The sequence below is a fragment of the Diabrotica virgifera genome, chromosome 3 (genome assembly GCF_917563875.1).
Source record: "Diabrotica virgifera virgifera chromosome 3, PGI_DIABVI_V3a".
Classification (NCBI taxonomy): domain Eukaryota; kingdom Metazoa; phylum Arthropoda; class Insecta; order Coleoptera; family Chrysomelidae; genus Diabrotica; species Diabrotica virgifera.
This window is the reverse complement of record NC_065445.1, coordinates 249,229,889-249,244,825: the sequence shown is the minus strand read 5'-3', so window position 1 is coordinate 249,244,825 and position 14,937 is coordinate 249,229,889. Positions and strand designations below refer to the sequence as shown.

The following is a 14,937-nucleotide window of genomic DNA, read 5'->3' as shown; positions in this document are numbered from 1 at the left end:
GGAACGCAAAATACTCTTTCTTTATAACAGTACTGTTTAAACAATTTTTAACATTTTTTCTTGCAAAAAACTTTTTTAAAAACTTTGACTTTTCTTATAAAAGATTGGTTAATTTCAGATCTTAGTGTTGTTAATTAACGTAACAGTGATTTTTTCAAAAAAAGGGGCTATCTCAGACCCCAAGGGTCGTAGGACCTAAAAATTTTTTTAGAAGTTGTGTATTTTAACCAGCTTTCAGTATTTTTATTGCCATTTAATTTGATCTAATTTCTACGAAATTATTGTAATTGTTTATAAGCTTAAAAACTGCTATTTATTAACAAATAATTTTGTGTACGTACATGTAATTTTTTTAACTTTTTTTTTCATAGGGTATTAGTATACATCTTAACGAAGGAAATGAGTTCCTGATTATTGAGATACATTCAGCCATATTAACTAGACCAGCCTCAGAACTTAGCTCGTTTTTCAAAAAATTTTATAAACAAATTAAATTTTGCAAAAACTATTTAACAGATCTGGACCATTTTTTGCACACCATTCAAACACCATAATTTCCTCAAGTTTAGGTATATTTAAATATATTTTAATAAACAATAAAATTGTTATTAACAATATTCCAAAACAGTGATTTTGTCGTCCGTTTTGCAATAACTTTTTTGTTTATTAACCGATTTTAATTTGGTGTATCTCATTCGATGTATCTTTTTTTCTGAAAAGGTTACCTGTGGACATCAAATTTCTAAATAAACAAGTTTTTAAGTTATGAGCAAAAAACTAAGTTTGACGTTTTGATTGTTTATTTAAAAAATGTTCCACTAAAAAATTGATGAATCCCAAGATGGTAGCCTTTTTGCAATATCTCATACTACACATTTCAACTGTCAAACCTCGTCTTTTCAAGTATGTCGAAAAACGGCTTATTTTTTACTAACTTGATTGGTCTAAAAACCATCTTTTACTTTTCTATCTTTACTCAGAGTTGAGTACTAGAAAGTTCCTGAGGAGTGCACGCTAGCGCTGTTGAAAAATCCTGAAACGGTGGAAACAGCTGTCCAGCGATTGTGCATCCCTCTGAATCAAAAACAAGCAAAACCATCTTTCACTCTAATAATTTATTGAGTTACTGTAAGTGAAAATTTGAAATATTACCTCACATAATCCCTCTATTGTTCGTACAACTATAAAAAAATATACATTTGTTTTAGCTACCCAGGGCGTAATAAGGGTGAAAAAGGCAGTAGAGGCTATACCAAAGCTAAAAACCCAGGTTCCTCCTATTTTAGTTGCTAAATATCCTCCGGCAATTTGAGTGAACACATAACCATAAAAGAATGAACTTAAAACATAACCTTGAAGCTTTGAGTCCCAATCGAAGTCCTTTTTCTGAAATAATAAAAAAAATTCAAATAAAGAAGAAATACGCAATAAAAAATATTATTGTACTTGTGTTTACACTATCTTTACAATAATAATTGGTTACATACTGGAAGTATCAGCCAATATTTAGAAGAAATCAATATTATTGACCCTTATTACAATTTGATTAAGATTTTGCATTCCGTTAGTGCGTTAGTTATTAATTTTTGTTAAATTTATCGATTTTCCTCCATTCTGGTTATATGTGTTGTTTCCATTCTATTATTTTGTCACTGATGTATTAGATATTTAGTTCTGTTTAGTTCTTTAACTTTTATTTCGGCTGTATTGCCGCTATTTCGTGTTATTAATTTTTCCAGATGCGTGTTCTTCTTTACTATTTCATCTGTTTACCTCTAAATATCAATGTTTGGATAATATTGTTGCTCCTACTCATTGTCATGGGCTTATTTTTCATATTGATGGAGAGTCCACATTCTTCACTGTAGATTATGGGTTGTTCACTTCTATCCCTGCTGTTCCAGTCATTCTCAAAATTAAATTAGAATGTGAACAAGAATGAATTGTAGAGCATAACTACTTTACTGTGAATATCTTAATCTAAATCATGTGAATATCTTGATTTTTTAATATGTATAATATAAACATGACCAGTTTACCTTTAAAAAAATACACAAAAATGGTTACAAAAAAAAACTATGATCGACTATATTCTTTCAAATAGAGAGCTACCCTTCCCACATTTTGGATATAAGAGCACTAACATCGGCAGAGATAGAAAGAAATCATAAGCTGTGTATTGTACAAAACCCGAAAGAAGACACACATGTATAAAAATAAAATTGTCACAACAAATAAAATTTGCAGGATGACACAACAAAGTGTAAAAACACATAATATATAATCTAAAAGTGATGGAGTCGAGGCAAGCTGGGCAACAATTAAAGCGTAAAACCCCCCAAAGTGAAAAATTTCGTGGTTTTGTACAGAGGTAAAAAAAAATATATGGCACAGGAGCCCAATTCGTCAAACCTTCAACGTTTGAATCGATATCAATAATTGATTGTTATATTATTTCATCTCTCTACCTGGGATGACAGACGAATTTCCCATTTTAAGTGGGAAATTTGCAAAAGTTTTCAGATTTCAGCAAAATCTTTAATAATGCTTTGATGAATTGCTACGGTTATTTTGAAATCTGTAAACTTTTCTTAAGTTTAAACGACTTACAAGACAATCCCATTTTAAATATTAAACTTAAAACTTAAAGTTTAAAATGTATAACGTAAAATATAAACGTTAAGAGAGACAAAATACATATATTTAGTACTTACTAAAATTGTAGTACCATTATCTAGAGTAATATTTTTTAATTGTGTCATGTCCACTATGGCTATACTTAAATTTGCCCTTAGAGTATATATATTCATAAAGCCCAAAAATGCCATAATGGCCACCACGTATCTTTTGTGACGCCATATTTTCCATGACGGTCCTAAATTCCTAAAAAATATTGAGTACTATAAATAAAGAATAAAATATATTTACTTTAGTAAACTTAGTGTGAAAATTTACAATGTATTCTAATGACCATACGAGCCTTGTGCAGATCAAGCCTCCTGAACCATACTCTTTATTTTTTTCGATCCCAAACTACGAGTTGCCATAGATACTTTTATGTCAAGCTTCCAGAGATCGTTTTCTAAGTTATCTAGTTCTGGATGATTTTTTTCTAACATTTTAACATTGTGTTTAACGACACTTCAGCAAGGACGTTTAGTGTTGCCCAAATGCAAGACCAAGACGAGACTTGGACAGTCTTGGTATTGGTCTTGCGCCAGTACACCTAGTCTTGGTCTTGGTCTTAGTCTTGGTCTTGCAGCAACAGTCTTGGAAGTCTCGCAGTTGCCTATTAGCCTATTGCATATCTTTGAACAACGTAACAGAGAGGTACATTTTAAGCTGGAATAACATAGCCATAATAAAATCCAGCCAAATTAATGAATATCTAGACCAGCGGTTCTCAATCTGTGGTGCATGTACCACTGGTGGTGCATATCATTATTTGCGGTGATACACAAAACGCAAAAACAGCCAAAATCAGCACCACAATTATTATAGTTAATTAGACAAGAATAAAAAACCGCTAAACGCCTTCAAAATGAGTGGCGCATACAATATTCCAGCTACAAAAGATCTGATATGAATATTACGTGGCGCGAAAATGTATTTTCATTTTGATGCAAAACAAAATTCTAGTTTTATTTTAAAATATTTTTCCATAATATTTGTTAAATTTGAAGTAAACGCGCCACAAAAGAGTAACCTTGATACAGTTTGAATTTTGAAACCCTTTTGTGGCGCGTTTAGTTCAAATTTAGCAAATATTATGGAAAAAATCTTTTAAAATAAAACTAGAATTTTGTTTTACATCAAAATGAAAATACATTTATTTTCGCGCCACGTAATATTCATATCAGATCTTTTGTAGCTGGAATATTGTATGCGCCACTCATTTTTAAGGCGTTTAGCGGTTTTTTATTCTTGTATCAGGAGTTTTTCAAAGTTATTTATAAATTAAATGTATGACGTTGAATGCAATGTTCCTCTATTACTCGTTAAGCTTTATAAATGGTCACCTTTGTTGCATTATCTCCCAAATGATCTAGTGTACATCGAATGTACACTAGATTTTTTTCTATTCGAAACAGATTGAAAAAAAATATTGAGATGACCGGTAGATGAAGTCGGATTGCCCGTTGCCAGATCAAATTTAGCGTCGTAAACACTACAACTACACAAACCATTTCGGGAATAATCGTTAATTGGATTATACTTTTGTAGCTTAATAACTTCTAAAAGGCTTAACCGATTTTGATCAGTAGACATGAGTTTGAAACGTATTTACCAGTAGTATCTGGTGGATCTAAGGTCAAGTATGATAACTGAAGCTATTACAGGAATTATTGAGCTTGAGAAACCGTTTTTCCCGTAGGAAATAGATTTGATCATACTTATGCAGCCTATAACTTAAAAATTAGAATTTCCGAATATGACGTATACATCGTTAGATTCGTCTAGAGTCCTTCTATAAACGCTCAGTTATTGGCGCAATTCGTAGGTTGAAATTTTGAGTAATTGTCGAAAAACCAAAATTTTCAAAGTATAGTTTTTCAGTTTTTCAGCTATACTGAGCCGTGTGTATGTCTGATTCTGACGGCTTAGACACCATTTGAAAGCTTAACTCAACGCTATTGATTTGGTGTATTCGCGGTTCTCCTGTCTCTTCTTGATCCTAAGATATATACCCCCAAAAAATATGCCGTTTTTTACCTACCAAGTCTTCTAGCTGGCTTATGGGTGGTCAAAAGTCACAAACTACACCGGTTCTGAATCGACCCTGACCCTCTCTTCAAACACAGAAAAAAAAATTCAAATCGGTTTAACTTTCAAACACACATACATATCCACATTTTCCCTTTTTTAAATAAAAATTGAGTCATATGTAATTCTGAGCTCGGTAACTTTTGAATGGTATAACCGATTTTTAAAATAAGACATGCGTTGGAAAGTTAATGATCAGTACTATTAGAAGCCGCAAAGGTCGGACTTAAATTTTTGAAGTTTTTGGGAGTTTTGGGGACGAGAACGAAAAACAGACCCTAAATAGAGAGGGCCGTAAAATCCACACCCTTGGACCAAAATGGATCGTTGACATATGAGTGGGTGAGTCTTTTCCTGAACTTAAAGATGGGACTTGGCCCATCTTTCAAATCAGTCAGATTTAGAAAATCGAAAATTTCGTGTATATATAGTGTCGCGTGTAGGGAAGTGTTGGTGTGCGCCACTGGCGAGAACTGCCGTTCTCTGGTAATTACCCATTTCAGTTAGGTGGTACAAGAATAATAAAAACTATTTTTGGTAGGCGAGCCCAAGCAGGGATTTTTGCAGTTACTCGAGCGCGTCAGATTATTACATGGGAGAAACCTTGTACCCTGAAAATGTACCTCTACCATATATTGGTCTTAATGCAGGGAAGTTCGTTAAGGAGGGCCGAAAAAAAATCTATCTTTAGAATAACTCGAAATCGTCAGATTACGATAAGGTAAGTTAAGTACATACAAAACAGAGTATATTTAAAAAATCTGACGATTTGAACGGGGCGTAAGGAAATGGGTGAGTCCCAAAGTTTCACAAGAAAAAAGCGAATATTTCGCGAAATGAATGACAGATCGAAAAACTAAAAAATACATGCTCAACATTTTTCAAAAATCTATCGAATGATACCAAACACGACTTCCCACGGAGAGGGGTGGGGGGTAAATTTAATATTTAAATACGAATCCGCGATATTTCGTGTAATAAACATCAGATCGAAAAACTGAAAAATATACTTATTCAATATTTTTGAAAAATCTATCGAATCTTAACTTTAAAATCTTAAATGGGAGCCCCCATTTTTTATTGCAGATTTGGATTTCTTACGTAAAAACAAGTAACTTTTATTCGAGACATTTTTTTGAATCATGGAGAGATGGCGCTATAATCTAAAAAAATGTTTGTTTGAAATATAAAATTAAATTAAAAATGAAAAAGTCCCCTCTAAAATGGAAAACTGTACTTAACTTTTTTGGTTGTAGGACCTACTCTTCACAATCCAATAGGTCCCAAAAGCGCTCGAGTGACTGCACATTTAGCATACTTTGCTCCCCTACCATTTGTGGTACATGACCCAAAAATATTGAGAATTACTGATCTTGACAATTGACACTGGGTTAGGTTTGAACCCACGATCTAAGTGATCCGTGCCTATGTTCTAACTAACTAAAGTTTATTAGAAACTTATGTATTTTATTATCCAATATAAGCGAATGAATAAAAAACATGATGTTTAAAAAATGTGAGGCTATCGTTTTAATTTCAGTATTTTATAAATGCTAGAATATTCCACAGAGTGATGCTAGCTCTGAGAAATAACACAGTTTGATTGGTACCTACACCCGGTGTACAATGACAATAATTGATTTGTCTAGCAACAACATTATTACAGCGATATTTATAAAAATAAGACAACATATTAAAAAAATCACTTAAATCGGACAACAGGTTTGGGAAATTCGAAACATTAACAATGACCCGTTTATAAGGTGGTGCGTATATTTTTTGGAGGAGAGTATATGGTTATTAAATATTATTTCGGTATTTTGTTAGGGTATCCGGCATTATCTGTTCTTTTGTCTCGGTATCATACTTTTAAAATATTATACGCGCTGTTTCGGCAAATTTTGTTTAGCCGAGTGACCTCATAGCACATTCAGCAAAAACAATACATAATAGTCCTACTATTCTATATACCGATAAGATTTGCAGTGTTTGAACTCCTAATAATGAAACTAATAATGAACTAATAATGAACTAATTGAAACTAATTGAAACTAATTGAAACTAATAATGAAAAAATTAATTACTTATTAGGTATCTATATTTTTTATCAGCTAAGGTATTTTTAAAAAGTTTGGATACGATATTCGATATTACCATTGGCGTCGCAAAGCAAGAATGCTATGTTATGATTAGAAGACGACTATTCTCATAAGGAAGGAATGTAATATTTTATTTTTAAAATGTAATAATGACCTCTGATCACGTGTCAAATGTGTCAAGTGTTCTTTAAATGGATATTTTGATTCGCTATGTATGTTTATTGTTCGTAATGCGCATAAGTCCAATTTTCAAAATTTTTGTTACAAATTTTGTTTGTTTGTCATAGAGTATCTAAGAATATAGTCGAACTAATATACTCCCTAAAACGCCCTCAGTTTTAACTGCAAGACGCAAGAGTCTCGCAGGCTTAGTCTTGTTCTTGCTCAAGTCTTGCACGGTAAGTCTTAGTCTTGGTCTTGCTAAAATTAGGCGGTCTTGGTCTTGGTCTTGGTCTTGCGAAAACGCAAGAACAAGACCAAGACTGTAAGACCAAGACCGATTTTGGGCAACACTAAGGACGTTTTATTATAAGAAATTAAATTCTACTCCAGCATCTTTTACACGTACGCCATTGATAATTCCATGTGAGAAATTTTCCTTCTTTTAATCCAAAAACCGATTTTGCAGCAAATAAAGACATGCTCGAAACTAGCTGACCGACTAATAAAAATGAATGGATGACGCAATAAATGTTGGACCTGATGAATATGCAAAGAAGCTATAGGTAAAGATGGTAACATTTACAAATGCCATACTATCAATAAGATCATAAAAGAAAAGTTAAATAAGCCAAATAATTTTGGCATGGAAAAACTAGTAAAAAATAGGATACTCCAAGAAAATTAACAGCTGCTTAAATCTTCAAAAAAGGCTGCATCCACTGCAGGAATTAGAAATCTAAAACACGCTGATTACAACTGATATTGTTTTAGTACATATTTTAATTAGGTATAGATGGAACAGAAGAACCGAAAATTCAAATAAGAATAGTAAACGAAAACAAAGCTTATTTTTCACTCCTTCTAAAAGTAACACTCAAGATCGGTAATCAGCTACAAAACTATCTTTAGACCAACAGTACATGAGTAATACGAGACATGGATCAAATAGACATGGACAATCAAAGAAAGCACAAAATGAAAGCTGGAAATCTTTGAAAGTAAAGTCCTAAGTTTGGGTCTATTAAACGTAGTATACAGATTCAGACATAATCATTAACTCTAATCACGTGCTGAGAATAAAGACTGACATATTGTCAAAAAGAATCATAGAAGTAAAATTCGGGAGGAAAGACCAATAGGAAGGCGACAAAAATGGTGGGAGGATGAAGTGACATCGGACTTGGAGGAGGATTTGGAGAAGAGCGGCGCGGGACCAATAATGTTAGAGGCAGAGTTTAGAAGAGACCAGAACTCGATTTGAGCTATAGCGGCCATTATATAGAAAGACAGCACAAACCGCACAACCTCAAGTATTTACCACACGCTAAGCGTCAGGAAGTAATAATTCCAGACCATGATCCACATTTCCCGAAAGCAATACATAATTACAAAACATCGGCAATACAATCCTACAAACCTTAACTAACATAAAAAAATTTATAGCGTACTTACATATTGTTATCAACGATATTTTCGCAACTTTCTGTTCCTGAAGTAATTTTTATGATAAAAAAAACAAATTTTTACCAAGTAAAAATCGTTGGGTATATTGATATAACTGGTTGCTAAGATAAAACAAAATGCAATGTAAATTAGTTAATCTAATTGCAGTGGTTGTAATAATAAATAATAGTTCGTAAGTTTGAATAAACTCAAGAAAGTTATATGAAACTATTGAATACAGAATAGAACTTAAAAATTTTATTACGAAAAAATTTGTTTTTACAAATACCACCAAGTTAAATATAACAAATGAACTAGATGTTAAGGAGAAAGGCGCAAAATGTCGCATGTCACAATGTTCAATGTGTTTTAAATGTAATCTTTTTTTTAATCCTGAAAAAACTAATTAATATTTTTGAAAATTTAAACGCAGAATGAAAGATTACATTATTACTGAGGACCGTAAGTCCCTGAAAACTTCTATAATGTTTATTCTAATAAGTTACAGGGGTGAAAATAAAAGAGAAAATTTAGTGTGATTTTTAATTGCAATATTTCATTCAAAAGAAACTTTTTATTTATTCTAAGGGCGTTTCGGCACTCGGTAATAATGTAATATTTCATTCTGCGTTTAAAGTTTTCAACAATACTAATTTTTCTAAAATATATAAAACTTGTTTTCTCAAGATTCGAAAAAATGAGTAAGTACATTTAAAATACATTGAAAATTTTGACAGGCGACATTTTGCGCCTTTCCCCTTAAACCTTTTTCCTATATTGTTTATTTGGTACTTGTACTTCTTTATTTTGTCTCTGTAATAAAGAGTTTATTATTATTAAAAAAAACAGTCGAGATTTAAAATAAAATCATTTAAAATAAAACTCTTGTTTTTGCTTTTTCTTTCGTTTTTTTCTTTCTTCTTCTTTTAATATTTATTTCTAATGCTTCTAATAGGACTAGATTCTGTTATGTATTTTCGTGGATAGAGCCATATAGGACTGGATCCCGCATATCAAAAAAAAGTTGATTAATAGCAAGCTGAAAATAAGATTGCCAAAAATTAACGGTGTCTAGTCGGACAAACTTTGATGTACGGGAACACTGGAACAGGGGAAGTTTAAATTGTGGAACAGTTTAAAAATTTGGAACGTCAGATTACGATAACGTCTCATTTATTTTGTCAAATAGAACATCCAATTGATTTGTTACCCTTTCATTAAACTCTCATGCAAAAATCAGACTGCTATTACTAACCAACATGATTTCTGTCATTTGACAGGTTCTTCATCTTCCACTCATTGCAATTCCCAGTTAGTGATAAACACCACTCTAATTTTTGCATGAGAGTTTAATGAAATGGTAACAAATCAATTAGAAGTGCCGTCCGACAAAATACATGGAACGTTTACGTTCCAAATTTTTAACCAGTTCCACAATTAAAACTTTCCCTGTTCCAGTGTTTCCATACATCAAAGTTTGTCCGACTAGACACCGTTAAGCTATTAACAAATTTTCAGCTTGCTATTAATTAACTTTTTTCTGGTACGCGGGATCCAGGTCTAATAGGTCTCTTACCCCTACATGCTTGCATTCAACAGCTTTTTTTGAAATTCGGTTTTCTTCCACATTCTAAATGCATATATAGGACTGACATGGACAGCATTTGGCAAACGAAGTCATTTTCTAAAAAATTCAATCCCCGTGTGCCTCAAGCCAAAGGTTCATAACCAATGTACTTTGTTTGTACAACCTTATGGAGCAGAGACTTTAATACTGACGCAAAAATCCGCGAATAAACTCAAGAGTTACACAACGAGCCATGGAATGTGCAATGCGAAACTTGAGGCTTTGAGACCACATAACAAACCAGATAATCAGACAAAGATCAGCATTGAAATAATCACGACGCTTAAGTGGAACTGGGCAGGCCACTTAGCTGGAACACAAGATGAATGGTGGATAAAACGAATCATGGAATGAAGGCCAAGAAACTATAAAAGAATCCGAAGACGACAAAAGACTAGATAGACCGACGACATCAAAAAGTAGCGAGAAACTGGCTACAAGTGGCCCAGTGTAGAGAATACTGTAAAGAACTGAGGGAGGTCTTTATGAAGCAATTGGATGATTGATTGTGAAATGCTTCATTTCTTTCAAATATGTCCAAGCAGTTTACAGATTTTTGTGTCAATATCGTAGTTTCACATCCATAGCTCACAGTCTATTGTAGATTTGAATCTTAGTTATTTGATGTAGGTTTCCTGATTTAAGGATCTGCTTCATCATAGCGAAGTATGCCATATTGGCTAAGATAATTACTTGATGGCTAAGAATAAGATAACACCAAAGGATAGACAAAGTATGCGGGACCTCAAATGAGAATGTAATACCAGGTTTAACGAGAGATGGGGCACCTTAGTCAATACTCTTTGCGAAAGATATGTTAGCGGACGAAAGCGAAGAAAAGAAATGCTGGAGAAAAAGTTGGAAGGTTGGAAAAGGGCTATTAAAGAGGGAGGACTTAAAGTTAATCGAAAAGGGTGTATATATGGTTAGCAGGAATAGCAATGTTTGGGGGCATCGATTTGCTTGGGAAAAACTAGGACAAGTAGGAGAATTTAAACACCTTGACTCATACATATCAGAAAAATGAGAATCTATAAGATTTATAGATTTAAACACTACTTACAGGATACACACTGGTGTACAAAAGTGTGGTGAGGCCTGCGTTGGCGTACGGTAGTGAAGTATAGTCTGTAAAGGGTTTTCAGGAAAAGAAGATATATAAGTAGTTAACCCAGATGTGCCTGACGTACAATAAATTGTACACCATAAACATGTTTTGACTTGTACGTATATGCGCATTCTTTGTCTTGGTAATAGCTTAAATACTTTCACTAAGTCTTAACCAACCATAAGGTGTAGTTTTGAATTGCTCACTTTGTGATATCTGGCGATAATTTTGTGATAAAGGTTTAAGTTTTATAATACGGCTGAATTTGGAAAATGATTTGCTAAATAATTAAATATTTGTTATATTTATGCAGAAAATATATTAGCCCAATAAATGACCGTTTTGGAGTGTAATTTCCAGGGGCAACTCCGAATTGCATGAAAATTTGGATTTAGGTTCTACTTACCCTCCACTTCAAAGTTGAATTTGTGCCGTTGTTGCTTTTACTTGGGGGGTGACATTTACCCCTTCTCGGGGGGTGAAAAACACGTGTTTAAAATAAGGCCGGAAATGGATAAATTTACTTATTTTAAGCACCTTTTGTTCTATAAAGTTTTTTACGTTAGTCAATACTTTTCGAGTTATTCGCGATTTAAAATGTTGATTTTTCCACAAAAAAACTACGTTTTCAGACTGTTTTTCCCAAATAACTCAAAAAGTAAATATTATCGAAAAAAATATTTTTAGCAAAAGTGTAGCCTATAAAAAAGGGAAAAACAGGTGTAACAGTAAAGTCTACAAATTGAGTAGAAGCAAGTTGTAGCTCATGAAAAATACGTTCTTATTCGTCTAATTCCAAATCGAATAATTCAACGCGAAATCACCGAAGAAAGAAGGTTTTTCGGAAAAACCTTATTAACATTTTTAAAGTATCGAAAAAAGCTTATTATTTGTTTATTACAAAAGTTTACAGCATCAAAAATAAACGAGTTACACTGAAAAAAAAAGTTGGCCCCTTTTTTTTGGTAAAAAAAATCGTGAAAATCTCCCTCTATTTAGCACCCTAAATGAAATTAATTGTTTGGCTTTACCATCTATTTTAACTGTATGTGTATTGTTTATATGATCTGTAAGTTTGATTGGTTTGAAGTGCTTATTTTTGAAAACATTTGGTTTTATAGTAAAAAAAAATTCTAAAAATTTTTGAAAAATTTCATTTTTTCAAAATAACTTAAAAAGTATTAGTGATTAGAAAAATCTTAAAGAGTAAAAAAATGTAGGTTTTGCTATTATAAATATGCTAGTTTCTAAACTAAACTAAATTGGTTAAGATATGGCAGTTCAAAATTTGCATACACTCGTGATTAGTGACTTCAAGCTTTTTCAACTATAACCCTTTCAAAAATAAGCACTTTAAACCGATGAGACTGACAGATCATATAAAAAATAGATAAGCAAGTAAATTGTTTGTAAAGCGGTAGCGATTAATTTTATTTGGAGAGCTAAACACGGGGAGATTTTCATGATTTTTTTACAAAAAAAAGAGGGCCAACTTTATTTTGAGCGTAACTCGCTTATTTTTAATGCTAAAACTTTTGTTAACAATTAAAACAAAGCTTTTTATAAACACTTTAAAAAATTTTAAATGGGTTTTCCCGAAAACTGCTGAATTTTTCGGTGATTTCACCTTGAAATATTCGATTTGGAATTAGACGAATAAGAACGTAGTTTTCATGAGCTACATACAACTTTGTTTTTGTTTGATTGATTGACTTTACTGATACACCATTTTTTTGGGTTTTTATAAGCTACACTTTTACTAAGGATATATTTTTCGATAAAATATTTTCTTTTTGAGTTATTTGCGAAGAACCGTCTTAAAATGTAGTTTTTTTGTCGAAAAATCAACATTTTCAATGGCAAATAACTCGAAAAGTATTGACTTACGTAAAAAACTCTATAGAACAAAAGTTGCTTATGATTAGTCAATTTATCCATTTCCTGTCTTATCTTGAACTTATGTTTTTTCACCCCCGAGAAGGGGTGACTGTCACCCCCCAAGTAAAAGCAACCAACGGCACAATTTCAACTTTGAAGTGGAGGGTAAGTAGAACCTAAAACCAAATTTTCATGCAATTCGGAGTTGCCCCTGAAAATTACACGGTATCGCCGAATTTCCCGTTCATTTACTGGGCTATATACAGGGTGAGGCAGATAAAGGGCCTATTAGAAATATCTCGAGAACTAAAGGTAAGAAAATCATGAAAATTGTTATACAGGGGTTTTGAGGTGTGAGCTATTTAATGAAAATATTTTGGTCTCTTTGCTACTTCCGGTTATACCGGAAGTTGATTGTAACTTCGTTTTTTTAAATGGGACACCCTGTTTATTTTTAAATTTTTGGATTCTCCTCGATTTCTTCTTTCTTTACATATAAGGTTTTGTAATATTATACAGGGTAGGTTAAAAGATAATTACGTTTTCTTATTAATTTCGTAGCAACATTCACACCCTGTAGGCTTGTAGTTGTTTGACATAATAAACTCTATTTATCTTCAAATGATTTTTAATATAGTCTTCTATTGTTAACAATTATTAGTATAGCTAAATTTTTCGTTTTAGTGTACAGGGTTGGTCGAAACACGGAATGAGTATTTTCTGAGTTTTCTTAAATAGAACACCCTGTATTTTAGTATTGTAATGAAATGTTGTTTTTTGGTACATTTTAATTACTTAAGCACTCCCTATACCTAACTGCTTTAATTTGTGAGGTATTGGTGCTTCAAGCAAAACATTAATTGCAACACAAAATATGTGAAATTGTATTAGGTTGGCCGTGAAAATATTCAATCACAAATATTTTTTTGGAAATAAATTCATATTAATCTAGACTGATACTTAAAATTGCCAATAATGGTTGAACTGTCAAAATACCATCGAAGTTAAGATTGTTGGTGCGATTAACAATTAAGCACAAATTAAAGCAGTTAGGTATAGGGAATGCTTAAGAAATAAAAGACTATAGTGAAAATCATTTGAACATAAATAGAGTTTACTATGTCAAACTACTACAATCCTACAGGGTGTGAATATTGCTACGAAATTAATAAGAAAACATAATTATCTTTTAACCTACTCTGTATAATGTTACAAAACATTATATTTTAAAAAAGAAAAAATCGAGGAGAATCCAAAAATGTCAAAATATACAGGGTGTCCTATTTAAAAAAACGAAGTTATAAGCAACTTCCGGTATAACCGGAAGTACCAAGTAGATGAAAATATTTTCATTAAATAGATCAGTCTTCAAAACCCCATTATTCCAATTTTCATAATTCAGTTACCTTTAGTTCTCGAGATATTTCTAACAGGCCCTTTATCTGCCTCACCCTATATATATTTTTGTACATACCGGTAGAGAACAGGTATATATTTCAATTTAGATTTAGAAATTGATTAAATTTTTATTCTACAATATGCGTTGGGCTATTTCATTTTTGTGTGCAAAATATTGTACGCCAGGAAAATACTATACTATTTATTATCATGGGATTTTCACTGGAGGATGCGCTTGGTATGTTGGAGAATCATGAAAATTTAGTAGCAATTGTAGACAGTATTGCTTTTGTGTCTCCAGTAAATGCATGTGCTATCCTAACAGACGAAGACTGATGATAGAGATATATTGGCAATGGATAATTTACCTGGCTCGCAATTATAACCTCGTTCTCAGATAAATGTGCAGAATAATGACGAAGGCATATTGTTACCCAATTCTCAATAAAACATTCCAT

The 14,937-nt window shown here is 32.3% G+C and overlaps 1 protein-coding gene across 2 annotated transcripts in view; it reads right to left on the bottom strand.

Annotated features, from left to right (window-relative positions):
- Positions 1–8,640, bottom strand: part of LOC126881674 (sialin-like) — a 36,027-nt gene extending 27,387 nt beyond the window's left edge. The window contains exons 1-3 of one of the 2 annotated variants that reach the window (XM_050646070.1): positions 8,478–8,640; positions 2,715–2,883; positions 1,153–1,386 (exon numbers count right to left, since the gene is read on the bottom strand). In XM_050646070.1, the coding sequence (XP_050502027.1) occupies positions 1,153–1,386; positions 2,715–2,883; positions 8,478–8,479 (405 nt within the window). In that variant the 5' untranslated portion in view covers positions 8,480–8,640. The remainder of the gene's footprint in view (positions 1–1,152; positions 1,387–2,714; positions 2,884–8,477) is intronic. The other variant, XM_050646069.1, reaches the window with a different exon arrangement.
- Positions 8,641–14,937: the final 6,297 nt, after the last annotated feature.